General features: G+C 41.7%; 1 protein-coding gene across 5 annotated transcripts; it reads right to left on the bottom strand.

The window, feature by feature from the left end:
• Window positions 1-5: 5 nt before the first annotated feature.
• tecpr1b (tectonin beta-propeller repeat containing 1b) lies at window positions 6-15,542 on the bottom strand. 5 transcript variants are annotated; one of them, XM_043225981.1, is made up of 25 exons: window positions 15,387-15,541; window positions 13,584-13,851; window positions 12,516-12,701; window positions 11,430-11,552; window positions 11,219-11,341; window positions 10,211-10,385; window positions 9,599-9,696; window positions 9,266-9,367; window positions 7,199-7,329; window positions 6,334-6,800; window positions 5,613-5,701; window positions 5,378-5,533; window positions 4,749-4,898; window positions 4,352-4,509; window positions 3,692-3,801; window positions 2,939-3,032; window positions 2,761-2,857; window positions 2,606-2,685; window positions 2,474-2,530; window positions 2,229-2,403; window positions 1,839-1,974; window positions 1,466-1,558; window positions 1,236-1,342; window positions 822-941; window positions 6-499 (listed from the first exon to the last, which is right to left on the bottom strand). In XM_043225981.1, exons 1-25 carry the CDS (start codon window positions 15,422-15,424, stop codon window positions 380-382), a joined length of 3,453 nt encoding a protein of 1,150 aa, XP_043081916.1. In that variant the 5' UTR covers window positions 15,425-15,541; the 3' UTR covers window positions 6-379. The 5 variants fall into 5 exon arrangements, with proteins under 5 accessions (XP_043081916.1, XP_043081935.1, XP_043081898.1 ...); XM_043226000.1 differs by having other exon boundaries at window positions 13,619-13,851; XM_043225963.1 differs by having other exon boundaries at window positions 2,474-2,685; window positions 15,387-15,542.
• Between the last annotated feature and the right edge of the window lie 435 nt (window positions 15,543-15,977).

The raw sequence follows: 15,977 nt of genomic DNA, 5'->3' as shown, positions 1-15,977 counted from the left end.
ACGGGTGTTTTTAACAGATCTTTATTGGGAAAAAAAAAACCCCAGCACGTCAATGGATAGATCACAGTAGGGAAGACGAAGCAAACGGACTGAAATAAAATAATCTTCAAATAATACAATCGAACCGATAACGTAAAACGGTCTTCTCGTTACACAAACAAATACATCAACAAGAAAACATAACATGCTTCAAACTGGAGTCAAATCATACACGTACAGTAATCAAACGTGGTGTTTGTTGCTCAGGCAAGTGGAATCAAAATGAAAGTCACGTTTGGGCGGACCGGCACAGGACACAGACAAGAAGGGTCGTGCAGCCAAGCATGATGAAGGTGGAGATGATGATGATGACGATGATGATGGTAGGTGGGCAGTGTATCTAGCAGCCCACAACATTCCCGTTCACCTGACTCTGTGTGCGGCTGGGCATTGGACTGCGAGGTGCCACGCGCTGGGCCTCCGTAGAGTTCCCTCTCACACACAGGTGCTCCCATCCACCCTGTGCCAGGGAATCAGATTCATTCATTGTATGGAAATAATGCTCTGTTTTAAATTTGAAAGCTAGGTCGATTTCTTTAATTGATTCGTTTGTCATCCAGACAATTGGTTTTCTAAACCTATTTTTTTAAGACACTCTACTAACTGTCTTTAACGACATGTCAATTAACTCTCATTCATTTTCAGTTACACGTCTTCTATCAGAGTAGGTCTAGAGGGAATAGAATAAGTTGATTTGGAAAGTGTCTTGTAGTATGTTGAAGTGTTAAAAGATAGTAAATGGACAGTCTACTAATACTCTATGAAACGTAAGAAAAACTCACCCCAATGCCAAAGTCCCAGCTCAGGCCTTTGGGCTGCATGGGCTTCACTCCTAGTCTGTGGCACACTGTTCCCGAGCTCTCTGATGGATAACCTGACACTTTATCAGCGATTATCCAAACCTGGACAGATACAACATTACGACCGCAACTTCAGGAGAAGGCTTCAAAAGAAGGATTGATATTATGACAGAAATAATAGTGAAAAGATGAACCATGAGAACAGCAAAGGGCCTAAAACTGAGCCTTGCGGTACACCATACTTTTGTTAGAGCAGATATCTTTATCTAGTGATCTGGTAGGGAGTCTATCAGACAACGCATACCCGATTTTAGGTGCACTGCTATGTTTTAACTCGGTAATGTTATGTTATTTTTGGTAATTAGTTGTTTTAATGGAGAGTAAAAGGTTTCAAACCTGGTCCAGTGGTCCGACAGACACCTTACACACATTACTGGAGATGAGTTCCCACGCAGAGCCCTGAGGATAGCTGGGTGTCAAACCCTGTCTGTACCACAGATTACCTGCAAAAAAAAGATACTGATACCGCCTGCTACATCTTTCTCTTCACACTTCAGAAGAAAAACAGTCACTTCTCCATACAGCTCGATTCAAATAAATGAACCAAATTTTAAAAAATTTCTCACTGTTTTCATCCACGGCATAAACGGAGGTCCTGCCCACGGACACCTGTCTGAGCGTCTGCTTCGGGGGAGATGGTATGTGATACCAGCACTCACCTGAGGAGTCATATGAAGAAGTCAAAGCAAGTTTGTTTCTCTACATGTAAATAATGACATGACAGCACAACAAATCAAGTTTCATTCAGGTTCACAAGTAGTTTTTAGTCTTGTCACTTGCATCATTCCTCCTCATTTTAACAATAGCGTATGTAATTTACCATAAAAAAAAGCTCTTCTAGTTAATGCACTGAATCCAATCTATCTACAGTAAGCAGATCCAGCAGTGTTTCAGTGTTGTAGGATGTGTCCATCATCATCAGGATGACTCTGATCTTACCAGCAGGATTGTGGGCAGACACTGATCCCCGGTAGAAGACTGCTCCGTCCCTAGCGATGGCCCACACCTGGTGACCTCCTCCTATGCAAATGGACTTGAAGGGCTGGTCTGTGCCCACGTGGAGCCAGGAATTACCCTGAGGTTTCAGAGAGTTAGAGGTTAGAGGATGTCCCACAGACAAGAGGATTGTAAATGAATAAACCCAAGAAGTTTGTAAAGTTAAAGATATCCGCTATATATTCACGTCCTATGTGTAGTTAAATGCTCTAAAAAGATGATGTCCCACACATGCTATATTTAAAGGTTTTTAATGCAAAGTCTTCAGCGTGACATTATCCTTCAGAGATCAGTTTTTCGGATAGCCCTTGTTCTGTGGGGTTTAGTTCTCACGGCCGGGTTGCTGGCGGTGACTCCCAGGCGGCACAGAACGTCTCCCTTCTCGCTAATGGCCCACACGGGAACCTGCTCCAGGCTGCACTGGGCCAGACACGGCAGGACGGTGACGTCCGTCAGGGCGATCGGAGGAACCTTCAGCCACGGCCCGGTGAGACTGATCATGCACTTCCTGTGACGGAGAAACGCTCTTATGCAGAAACGAGGCTTTTGCCAGGGGCATTCAAAAAACGTGAACTAACCTAGCCCACCGCCTGCGGCGCACGAAGTCCTTCATCGTCTTATGACCGTGAAACGTCCTGAAAGCGCATGAATCGCCAATTACATCGAGACCCAAATATCTAGCTGCTGTTCTATGTGTAGGTTGAACATACACTGGGAAATCTGCAGCGTACTGCCAGCCCTCTTTATCCGTGCCTCCCGGGACGCTGTGGTCGACGGCCCAATCAGAAACCTGCGAGCGAGACGCAGATGTGAGTGGCAGACACTTAACTAATCCTCATGTACGCGATGCAGTCTCGTGGAGTACCCATGTCCACTGCGGCGACGGAGGGCCGGTGTTGTCTTTGGTGCACTCTCTCTGGCCCGACGCGTCGCTCCACATGTAGCGGTCTGTGGGGAGACCCCTGAGGGGCGCAGCAGACAGAGAGCGTTTAGAGCGGGAAACGGGCGAACGAGCAAGCAGAGCTCAGGGAAATCACACGCACTTGTCTGTGTATCCCGTCATGGGGTTCCAGCGCTGGTTCTCGTAGATGAGCACGCTCCGAACATCGCTCACTGCTCGCTCGGGGCTTTCGCTTCCTGAAATGAGTGAGGTTCGAACATCGGGCTAGATTTACTCTCAAATAAACATCTCATCTGATCTTGAATGAAAGCACGTTTCAAATGAAAAGGTAAGCTGGGAGATAAGCATTCGCTAACTGCAAGTATGTGAAAGTGGATACTTATTTTTCATTAACCCTTTAAATGTATTGCAAATGTACAAAAAATAAAAACCTGAAACCAAATGATTATATTAAAGCTGGTTATTTTTTGCATTGCATGCATCATTATAGACAGAAAATGTTACCCATTAATATTTATTCTTAACATACATATACAACATTATTAAAAATCAATTACAGTGTTATAATTATTATACATACAAATGCTTGAAACACTGCTACTTTTGTATTTATTTATCATTATAATATTTATTACTATACTGAATTAGCCATTACTTTTGAGCCATATTTTATGTGCTCTGAGAATTTGTATTAGATTTTATAGAACTATTTCTATGTAGCTTTCAGTTATTTTTATTTTAGTTTCAGCATTTTTTAGAACTTTCACTTATTTTTCATATCCCATCCTGCCGCACACGTTCTGAACTACATTCTGGTCTAGGCTGGTTTACGCTGGTTTGATGCCGGTCTGACTGCTGGAGCAGTTAGTGAGAGGGATAGGGATAGCAGGTTTACCCCGAGCCGGCGTGTAGACCCAGGCGGTGTGATCGTGAGCGATGCCCCACACAACACCCAGACTGTTAGACTCCACACACAGCAGATGAGCAGGAACCTGGCGCCAGAACCTGAGCCCACAGCAGGTACAGTGTGCACACACACACACACACACACACACACACACACACACACACACACACACAAGCAAACAGTTCTGTGGCATGCAAGCCTGACTTTATGCACGAAACACCAGATTAAAAGCTGTTTCTACCCCATTCAACCCAGTAAACGTTGCTGTATGCGGGTCGGTTCTGTGATGTTAAACGATATTTCTGTCTCCAAGACGCCTCAAGAACCTCCCCGCGAAGCTACCTGAAAAACTAGGACAGAAGCGGCTTTAAACGCAAACGATTTAATTCAGTCAACAGAAGTGAATTAATAAAGTAACAGTAGAGCGCTGAGGCTTCGCAGGCAGGTCTCCGAAGGACCTTGGAGACGCTGACACAGGACTGATGAAGATCGGATCAGAACGGGCTGCCGTCAAGACAGACGTTTATTACGGCTGACGTCAAAACGGATGTTTGGAAATGTAACCTGATATTTCCTCCCGACGCAAAAGAGAAATGAGCGATCTGAAGGAACGTGGGGCGTGAAGCAGACAGAGGTCAGGCTTCTTACATGTGCTCACAGGGGACGTGCTGCGCTGGGGCTTCCAGACCGGGGGACGGCTCGTGCACCATGACGTCTCCTTGACACGTCACGGCCCACAGGGCCTGCTTGGACGGATGCTCCCCGAGAGCCCTGGACGCGCAGCACGACTCGTTCAACAGAGACAGCTGCAACACACACACACACACACACACACACAGAAACACTCGTCACTCTCGTTCCGCAGCGCAATCAAAAACACAGCCTAAACTCGTCAGGTGTATTGATGATCATGAAATGCAATGCATCTTTGTTTCCTATGTGACAATATATATATATATATATATAGGTCTTGATTCTGGGCAGAACTGTGTTGTTCACGCCAGGTCTGGTGCGGTTCATTGTTTTAAACAGCTGTGTATTTTACCCAGGCGCTGAAGTCTTGTTGAGAGGAAGTAGCCAGTAGAATGGGCTGTCTCTGTTTGGTTCTGTCTGGAGTGTAAACGGCCACAGTGTACAGAGAGTCCCTGAACATGGGCACCAGGGCCGTCACCTCCTTTATCACAGCATACAGATACTGACACACACACACACACACACACACACACGTCGGGAGTTATTCACACTAATACAGTTAGCTACTTGATTATAATTAGTGCAGTCAAATGATTAACTGCATCCTAAATAAACGTTTTTGTTTACATATATTTATTGAGTATATAAATGCACACAAATACAGTATATTTAAAAAAATATTTACAATATTTACATGCATATATTCATATAAAGTTATTTATAAATATTTAATATGCAAACATCATTTTTTGAAATATATATATATATATGCATGTGTTTGTATTAATATACACATAATATGTAAACAAAAACATTTATTTTGAATGTGAATAATCATGATTAATCGTGAATGTCAACACACTAAAATGAATGTTTATATATTTACAATGTATTAAATTGCAACTTAGATTATAATACAGTAATGAATTCAGTTCTTTAAAAGTGTGTTATTGTTAGCGAGTACTCTTTGTGCAGAGGCACCTTCTTCTCCTGGTCGTGAGTGTAGTAGAGGTAAAGGATGTCTCCTGTCTGAGCTCCAGCACCGGTGACCTGCTCCAGCGTCACGCTGACATCCTCCCACTGGTGAGGGGTCCAGTCCCTCCACCAGCACATACGACCCCTGGTCACACGGACAGACTGAGACGCACACACACACACGTCAGTGTTTGAGATTCCTCTCGTGTGATGCATGAAGTCCTGCTCACAGTGCATTTACCTTCTCTACAGAGGCGTCTCTCTCTTGCTGGGCTGCTCTTGTCTGAGCGCTGAGGGCAGGTGTGATGGATGGAGAGAGAGGCCCGGGATCTGACAGAATCAGAGAGAGAGAGAGGAAAAAGAGAGCATTTTCTATAAAACAGAATGCAGAAAAGGTAGAATTTGCACACTCCAGCTTCCCAATTTTTCTGTCATAAATGAAGAAGCAGCATCTTACACAACTATTCAAAAGTTTACTATCTTCAGTATCACGTGATCCTTCAGAAATCATAATTATATACTGATTTGCTGCTCATTTTATTATTATTATTATTATGCTGAATACAGCTCAATATTGTTATATAGTTAGTTAATGCATAGAAAGTTCAAAATAACATCCTTTATTTGGAATATAAATATTTTGTAACAATTTCTAAATCCTTACTTTTTTTATATATATATGTATATACTGTATATATATATATGTATAAACTTTCATACAGTGTGCATTACGTCAAATTTAATTTAAAAAGAATTAAACCGAGAATATTTTTTAAATGATTATTTTAACAATATGTCTGTAAAACATTCATTCATGAGTTTATGATCGCTCTGTTTGAAGTCTTTATATATGACGCATTATAAAAGTATTTTTAATGCATTAATTATACCTTGTAATGCACCGTAAGGCTACAGGGATAGAAAGAAAATGACGGAATAAAATGACTTTTACTGTGTTGCACCTGAGACGTTAAACAAGTGGACATGTGAGCCGGAAGTGATGTCACATCCTCCACCGGCGACCCAGGCCCAGGGCGGCACTTCCTCCTGCACGACGGTGCTGTGCTGCAGCTCAAAGGGGTACGTGGCCACGGAGCTCCGGGTGCTGCTGGGAAGCGAGCCCTTCATCTCCTCCAGGTCAACATTGCTCCACGGAGTCTCGCTGCCGCCGGACGGGCTGCTGGGGCTCAGGATGGAGGGGTCCGACTCTTGACTCGTCACCAGGTTGTCCTCGGATACGCTGGGGTGACCCTCGGAGGCCGGGTCGTGCGCCGGGGAGGAGCGATCAGACACCAGCGCTGAGATGAAGCTGTCGCTCGTGATCTTGGGGACGCGTGGCTCTGGTACGTCCGTGTCGTCGCAGCCCAGAACTGAACCCTGGGAAGGCGCCGTGAGCTCACCGGCGAAGACACTGGCGTCGTTCACAACACTGACGGACAAGACGCAATTACTGTAAATGGCATCTACTGTACTGGTGTGTGTATAAATATAGAAATACATAATTGTGTTTGTTGCAGAAGCCAACAATATATTGTATGGGTCAAATAGTTTTTTTCTTTTATGCCGAAAATAATTAGGATATCAAGTAAAGAACTCGTTTCGTGAAGATATTTTGTACATTTCCTACTGTAAATATACCAAAACGTCATTTTTGATTGATAAAATGCATCGCTACCTGCTTTTTCTGCACCCTCAGATTCCAGATTTTCGAATCTATCTCAGACAAATATTGTCCTATCCTAACAAATATTCAAAGGAAAGCTTATTTTCAAAATCAAAATTGAAAAATGACCCTCGTAGGCATGTAGTAGACTCAGGAATCACTACCTGGAATGATTTGTGCTTTCGCTGCCATCAAGCTGAGCTGACACTGCCACCCATGACCTGCCCGTGACCTCTGTGCCTGTCACGCCATGACGAAAATACACAGTCCGGTCATCACTGCCAACCCCCCATACCTGAGTCACAAACAAGCACACATTAAACAAAAAATGTATATTTCATAAAACATAACGCCTTAAAGATATCAAAACATACGAGTCTAACACAGCCTAATGGGACCAACTTACCCTAGTTCAGCTCTTTTCTAAACGCATCTTCTGTATATTAAAAATTAATACAAATACAAACATCACTAACGAATGACCTTCTGGTGTTTTGCAGCCTTTATTTTACTAACTTCATATGTTACATTTTAAAATATATTATAATATGTAATATAAAATGTATAATAAAAGTACAATTACATTTTAAATTATAAAACAATATATTGTATTATATATAATATTTCTAGTGCTCTTAAAAATTTTTTAGTGCTTGTCATTCAGTTTAATACAGTATTTATGTATGTAAAAATTAACATGCTTATTCTTACTTGTACATAATAAAATATAAAAGGAATAAATAAATAAAAAAAATAATAAAACAACAATTACATGTGTGTCTTTATATATACATTAATGCATTAATAAATACACACACACACACACACACACACACACACACACACACACACACACACACACACACAGATATATTATGTAAACCAACACAAATAATTGTTTGACAGCACTAACATTTTACAATATTACTGCTTTTTAACTGCATTTTTCACCCAAGTCTTGGGTGAGCATACGAGACATCTTTAAAAACATAAAAAAAATATTACAGATGCCAAACTTTTAAACGTCGGTGTATACACAAACTAAAGTTTGAACTTCCATGCCCGGTTTCAACTGCATCGTAATGAAGCTGGCAGCAGAAAATCATCATGTTAAAAGACGATCTCCTTTTTATGCGCTGACATAGTTCTCATAGATCGTATATTGTTTCCGTTTAAGCCGAACGGAGGAGCAGGATCGAGTATGAGAGCCGCAGCTGAGCCGGACACACGGATACACGGGCCTGCGCGGTTAGCCGTGAAATGCGAGGTATGGGATAGCGGAGGGCGGCCAAACTCAAATTAGACGCTCCCATATGGCTGTGTGCGGGCGAAAGAATTGGAGGTGTATATATATGGCCGGTCTGAGACGGAGGAGGCAGCGGGCAGCAGGAAGGGCCAGGCGGTCTGAGGGTTTGGTTACAGAGAGAGAGAGAGAGAGAGAGAGAGATGCAGAGATGAAGTTTGCATGGCTTGCAAACTCCGCACTGAGACTCAGCGGCTCTAGTAATCAACACCAACGGACACTCGACTCTGCCAGGCCATACAAGCCCGTCCCGGCGGGAGCTGGAGGGGGTGTCTGGACCATGGGTGTTTGTGCGTATAAACAAGGACGGTGAACACAGTCTTGCTGTGCAGGATGTACATATTGGTCTGAGGATCTAATGATGGTTAATCCTCAAATCTGCATGCGAGACCGGGGCTGTAATTAGACCTGACCCTTCCTCAGACTGGGCGTCCCCCAAGGACGAGTACTGGGACCACTAGAGTTGTCCACACGAGAGAAAATGATTATTTGATCAGATGAAAAACGATATCGGCGGAAGTGATTAAAGCATGGTGTGAGTGCAATTGATACATCGCTTTTTAATGAAGCAATGATCATTATTATTGCTCGAATTTACGATAAATGATTGGAACAAACCCCGAACCTTATGTAACTCGACCTGCACTTTTCGAGCTACAGACCTAAATGATATCAGAAATCGATTTTGTGTTTTTTGACCTTGCAGGCGTGTCGGCCTGTTATTGGAGACTCCCAAAACCGAATCATGAACCTTACATAACCCACAATAGCGGCTCTTTAAGTTATATTACTTACTGTAATATAACATTTTAATTTATCTTGAAATTTCAGACAGGCCAAGTTGTCCTTGTACACTGTTGTAAAGTAAGTGCTGTGTATGCTTGTACTGTTAGGCAGGCAGTATAACATGATCCCTCACTGATCTCACCTGGTCATTGGGCCCCACGCTAAGCATCACCATCTCTCCACCGATACTGATCCAGCCTGAGCCAGTGGGATTGTGGGAATTCACGCCCCTCCTGAACCAGACCTACACAAAACACAAACCCTTAGCATTTACACAACGCACACTGCGTTTACAGCATAGTATATATATATATATATATTTAAATATATTTACAGCACAGTACAGGAAGTGTATATGAAACTGAACTCTTTATGAAAGCAGCATAAAGCTAAACTTAGCTGAAAGTTGCTTTCAGATGACTTTCATGCTCAGACATGACTTAAAGCATTTATAGAGTAAATAATACCATCTTACTTTGTTGTCTTTAGTGATGGCCCAAACGACGTTGACTCCCACCGCAACATGGACAGCTCCTTTCTGATTGGGAGGCTGCACTGGCTCCCAAGATGAGCCTGAAAACAAAAATAATTGACTTTTAAAGAACACAATTGTGGGCCGAACGCAAATGTTTGTGGTGTAATAAAACTAGATTGCTTAGCTGCTTATCACCTTACTAGAATATTGGCTGCTTAGTAGTTTATTAAAGGAAGAAGTCAAGGTTAATAGTGAATGTGTGTTCCCTAATCTATATATATACAGTCCTTCAATGTACTTTCTAGTGAATCTTGTCTTAAAAGTGTTCTATTAAGACACATCCATACATCCACTAAAAATCACAGAAACACCAGCTGACTCACTTAAAAGTACTGACTTTATGTTATTTAACGTAATGGCATCCAGAAAGGTTTGTGGCGCGAGCGATCCCATGTTCTTTAGAACCCGTGTATGTTCTGACACGACCGTGACCGTGATCGCGGCTTGGCCATAAATAGCAGCGGCGTGTAAGTCATTCAAAACATGTACTGTATGTCGAGCATACTATATGTGTGAATTCAAAGGACAGGAATACATCTGTCAGAGTCAGACCTTTAGGGCAGTCTTTACCGATGCCCGTTCTGGCCAGCAGTTGTCCATCCCAGAGAATGACCCACAGCAGGTCTTTGGGCCCGGCGCTGACCTGCGCCGCCTCTCGGGGCACCTGGATGGGTTCCCAGCGGGTCCCCTCCGGGTTCTGCTGTGTGATGCCTGCGCGAAACCACAGCTGCGTAGAGACACACACACACACACACGCCTTAGATCCGCGCGGTGTCATGAAGAGTTTCTTAACACGTGATAAAAGCGACAAAACGTTCAGCGGCTGGGAAATTGCTCACATTCTTGCGAGCAAGTGGTTAATCCACGAGGAGGTGTCGGCTGAGCTCGAAATATAGAGCAGACACCAGAGAACGGCAGCGGGCTCCAGCGGTCACGGGTCTGTAGTGCAACCGCGAGCATAAAACCATTCGAAAATCTGTTTTGTTCATGGAATGCGGCTGAGATCAAATACTGTGCGACATACACATAAGCTTAAATATGAATCAGGAGGCATTAGCGACTAATTAAAATGACCTAAATGCATATAAATTAAAGCAAAAAAAACTGTAAAAAGCAATGATGATGACAGGAGCATATAAGGAAACAGCTGAAATTAAAATGAAAACTGAATATATAAAAATAGACTATTTTCAATAGTAATAAAGAACGGAGCAGCAGTGACCTCTAGCGGTCAGAAACTTGTAATGCAAGCACAACAGCATCACTACATTAACCTGCTTAACTCTTTAAATGACTAGTTTAATATAGCCTAAGCTGCGAAATTGCCGCAGAGAAAATTATTTAGATTTTTGTCCTATAATGCATTTTGTTTACTCATGCACCGTTCAGACGTTTGAAGGTTTTTAATGTTTTACGAAAGCAGTCTTTTATGTTCGCCAAAGCTAGGTTATTTGATCAAAAACACACCGTGGCATAAAACAAATGGGCCCGGTCATTTCCACAACCTGTTTAATGACGGGGATACAGCTTTGCGCTGGCTGCGTGTGTGCACTGATGTACCTTCCCTTGCTGGGACACGGCCCACAGGTGAATGTGTTTCTCAGGACTGTCCCTCACGTCCCAGCCTCCGCAGCTGATGTCGGTGAAGGGCTCCGGTGGAGGTCTGGCTTTGTCCAGAGGCACCTGCGCCAAAAACTCACCGGTAAGACTACACGTGCGGACGACGCAGGGGTAAAAACCCATACATTCACCGGAGCTGTCGGTTGCATACCTTGGCCCAGGATCCCAGTGCTTTATATCTCCTGTAGCGCAGCCATCGCCTGCGACGGACGCACGAGTTCCACTTCTTCTCTTTAGTGAAGGTGGCGGGGAAGTCCACTGCATACTCCCACCCCTGAAAGTCAAGCAAACAATACACACTTTTTTTATTCATCATTATTCGTGACATGCTTCGAAGGAATATACTTGTGAGACGAATGCGATATTTTTGCATGCTTAACTATCAAATGAAAATGTGTTGGGCACGCTACTTTAAAAAAGTTATTAATTGAGTTACATCATTATAAAAGTTAATCATTACCAGGGAAAGTAATTATTCACATACGTCAAATACCTTGTAAATGAAGAGACACTGAATAGAATATATACTTATTATAAAACATTGCACACCAATCTAAACTATTTTAATGTTTCTGTGGGGCACCGTAAGAGACACCTATCAAATTCAATATATTATTGTAAATATTATCAACTCTCTATGGACAGCTTGGCAATAGAGTATAGTATTTTTTATAGCGTTATAATATGATATTGTGCTGATTCTTTGATAAGTAGAATAGCCGTGAATCTATATTTGTTAACTGAAATTAGACTGGTGGTGGTGCGGAAGATATTGTTTATAACTGAAATAACAAAAGAAATTGTGATAGTACGAATTCTATCACTAACGATAATATGAAATGCACTAAGGATCAACGAGCTGCTGGGATCATGAATATTAATCACGTTGTCTGCGTTCGCTCAAACTGATTTGCTGAACTCAGAACAGGGAAGGCAATAGGTGAGCGCCAGCCAATAAGATCGTCTTTCGCACGTTAGTCCCGCCCACTATATCGGTTCTAAAAAACTGAACACTTCCAAAGAAACTCCTCTATTTTTACAGGAAGCTGTATCATCAAAAAAGACCACAGGTAAAATATCAAAGCGATCACTGATCAAATAAACCCAGCTGGGAATCAAGGGAATATACACTTTTTTTTAAAGGCTCATTTTTATAAATTCGCTCATTTTGTCTTGCGGACTGCTGTGCTGATGCGCCGATCCGTAGGTAGAGTTTCGGACGCCTTGCGTGACTCACCCCTGTCTCCCTGGATTCTCTCCCACAGCTTTCGTCGTCCACGTACCAGTCTCCCTCCCACTCCCAGTTAGCAGACGGCAGCACGAAGCTGTGAAGAGGCTGTGGGTTCAAGCCCGACTCGTCCGTCCACTGCCAGCGGTCCGTCGGGAGGAGAGCGTCTGTGTACCCATCCACTGGGTTCCACCTCTGTAACACAGACAGGAAGACAATCATATCAGTTGGGTGCACTGTTTGTAACATACCCGCCTTGTGGTCATTATTGCTATATTGCTTGGTGTATTCAGACGGACAGTACATTTTTCTATACACTGCTACCTTTAAGTTTGAAATAAAATAAAAGATCATTCAAAAGCTTGGGGTAGGTATGATTAAAATAATAATAATAACAATATCAATGATTAATACTATTATTACGAAAGGATACATTGCAAAAGATCATGTAAAAATATCTATAATGTTACAAAATAATTGTATTTTAAATGAATGCTGTACTCAACAAATTCTAAAGACATATATATATATATATATATATATATATATATATATATATATATATATATATATATATACAGTATATTCATATATTATATTATGTGACACTGAAGGCTGAAATGAATTGCAATTAAAATATATTCATATATAGTTCAGTTTACTTTGTATTAATAATATAATAACGTTAAATAAATTCTAAACTAGCCAGGAATTTTGTTACAATAGCCAAAAGTACATTGTATTGTTTCCAAATTATAGATTTTTCATATAGCAAGAGGATATTAAGTAAATATAACAAAATGTAATAACTGATTAGTAATATGCATGGCTAAGAACTACATCTGGACAATTTTTCCCCAAATAGATGCATCTCAGCCATATATTTTCCTATACCAAAAAAACCTGCTTATTTATTCAAATGTATAAATCTCAATTTCAGACTGACCCTCATGACTGTTTTTTTTTTGGTCCACAGTCACATACACACTTCATTCATCACTTTATAATTCCTAGGTAAACACTTTTTGAATGGTTTCCGTATTTACTTGAACGCTACCGCTTTTTATGAAACGTAACCGAAGGTTTGATGAACCGAAAGGTTTCCCACGCGCCTGGTTCTCGTAGGTCTCCTCCTGCCGGCGTATAGGCACTCGAGCGGGATAGACGTGGAGATACACCTGATGGTCGCACCCGACGCCCCAGCAGCAGCGGCGAGAGCCTGTCACCCGCTTCAGCTCCAGCAGGAGATCGGCGGAGCGCCTCCAGCGGCCCCCGGGGGCCCACAGGCTGAACCCCCGCCCGTACACGTCCACCGCCCACAGCTGCGCCCCCGACATCACGGGCCCTGGACAGTGCAGACGAGCCAAATCTTTCAGCATCGCTTTAGCATTAATCTGAAGAAACCGTTCAGAGATTGTACTCAAAGGGGAAACGACAACCGTATAAATCAGAAATCATACAATATTAAAGAAAAACGTTTCACAAAAATAGCAGATTTTTGTGCAACAACAACAATAATAATAATAATAATCATGTAATGAAATTAAAAAAATAACATTTGACTTAATGAAGATAGAAAAATCGTTATTTTTTTTTTAAAAGAATGAAACTTTTTTTTATTTTAACATGGAATGTATTTAAAGCTGTTATTACACATGTATGCTCCGCACACGGCATGGATATGTAAGAATATTAAGCACATCGTTATGAGAAAAACACTTCATAACAAAAACACTGTGGTCCAGAAATCCATTGTCGTCTGGTCTACAAATGTTACGTTTGGATCCTACAACAAATAATATTATTATGCATTATAAACACCCCAAAAATGTAACAAAAATACATGTGGCATTTAACTTTTTAATGCACTTTTTATCAATTGAATAACAGTATATTTGACTTAGTCAAGACCGGTGCGGTCCAACAATCACATTCAAAATAAATGCTTTTATTTACATAAAATGTGTGTATATATATATAAATATAAATACATGCATGTTGACAAAAATATTTAAATAAATTATTAAATAATATATAATATATTTTAATTATATATATATATATATATATATATATATATATATATATATATATATATATATATATATATATATAAATAAATACAGGAATATAAATATATAAAAGTATATAGATGTATATATTTCCAAAATGTATACTGTGTGTGCCTGTATTTAAAAATACATAATAAATATACACAGCACACACACGTATAATGTAAACAAAAGCGTTTATTGTGATTATTTCAAACTAAATCCTATGTCACCGACATCTGAGTGAACTTCACAAGAGCTGCTTCCGGTCTGAGGATGCTCACGGCCACATTTACGGCATGACTTCCAGAAAGTCGAGTGATTTGAATAACCCGACACCCCTGCTTGAATTCAGCGCCGATCACGTTCACTTCACAGATGAAAGCCTCACGTTACACTAAACCCATCCTGTGTTCATTGAGCGCGCGCGTGACAAAATAGCGTTAAATGCGTACACATAATCAGCTCTGCGGTCGCTTCCAAACATGGTCGCTCATTAAACATTCAATTTTATCTCGTTTCAGTCGATTCGTGTGCGCACAAATCGCGACGACTGGGAATAATACGCATTATATGTTGAACAATAACGCGGACGTTTAGACCAGCAAGAAATACAGGTAACTGGACGCCGGTTGGTCAGCTCGCACCCACCCGACTGGATTCACCTTTGCAGCCCTATTATTCGGCACTTGGGTTAGTTTATGTCATGTTTTTCGCACACTGCTATCGTTGTTCATATGCTAGACGTTAACAGTAACCGACACGATGAATTCAAATTCCGACGCACGAGCGCCTCGTATTCTCGACGCAGGCGGACACGTAAACCTACCTACTCTGTAGTTTAATGACCGTGGAGCGAGTCTTCATATATTCCGCGCGTTACAGACGGCGGCTGGCCGTTTATTTTTATTCCCAGCATTATTCTAAGGGCTCGCGGACTCGAAGCAGGAAGTTAGCGGCGTCTTCTCCCCGATTGGTCGGCGCTCGCGGAAACGCGGAAATCCGAGCTTCCGATTGGACGGGCCGCGCGAGCGCGTATGTTTTTCCGTCGGGTCGCGCTCTCGTTATGCTCGCGCTTACTCGATCAATTATTCATCCTCCGCGTTCTCAATTATTAAAACTCGAGGGCGATACGCGAGCGCTAACTGTTATGCTTTACCTCTTGTTTCAGACCGGCGCAATGAAGAGACTGCAGATGTATATAAGACGAATTTACAAACGACTGCGTGTTTTTTTTTTTAATCCGCGTTCGGCCTGTATTTAATGTGCGTTGGGTGCGGGATGTGATGCGTAGTATTTTTTTAGGATCACAGAAAACGCCAAGAACAAGAAAAAGAGAAAGGTCCTTTCTTTCTATTTAAGTTATATGTAGATCTCTAAAAAAACACATTTGTCCGTAAAACCAACCCAAACTCAAAGT

The sequence above is a fragment of the Puntigrus tetrazona genome, chromosome 3 (genome assembly GCF_018831695.1).
Source record: "Puntigrus tetrazona isolate hp1 chromosome 3, ASM1883169v1, whole genome shotgun sequence".
In the NCBI taxonomy this organism is placed as follows: Eukaryota; Metazoa; Chordata; class Actinopteri; order Cypriniformes; family Cyprinidae; genus Puntigrus; species Puntigrus tetrazona.
This window is presented reverse-complemented; position numbering and strand designations above follow the sequence as displayed.

What these genes read in the sequence shown, in the direction of transcription:
- tecpr1b (XM_043225963.1), bottom strand. Translation starts at nt 15,424, where the DNA reads ATGAAGACTCGCTCCACGGTCATTAAACTACAGAGTAG. An exon ending in CCACTTGTTTAACGTCTCAG is followed by an intron (nt 5,702 to 6,333) that starts GTGCAACACAGT and finishes TGATTCTGTCAG; the next exon opens with ATCCCGGGCCTCTCTCTCCA. An exon ending in CGCCGCAGGCGGTGGGCTAG is followed by an intron (nt 2,404 to 2,473) that starts GTTAGTTCACGT and finishes TCTCCGTCACAG; the next exon opens with GAAGTGCATGATCAGTCTCA.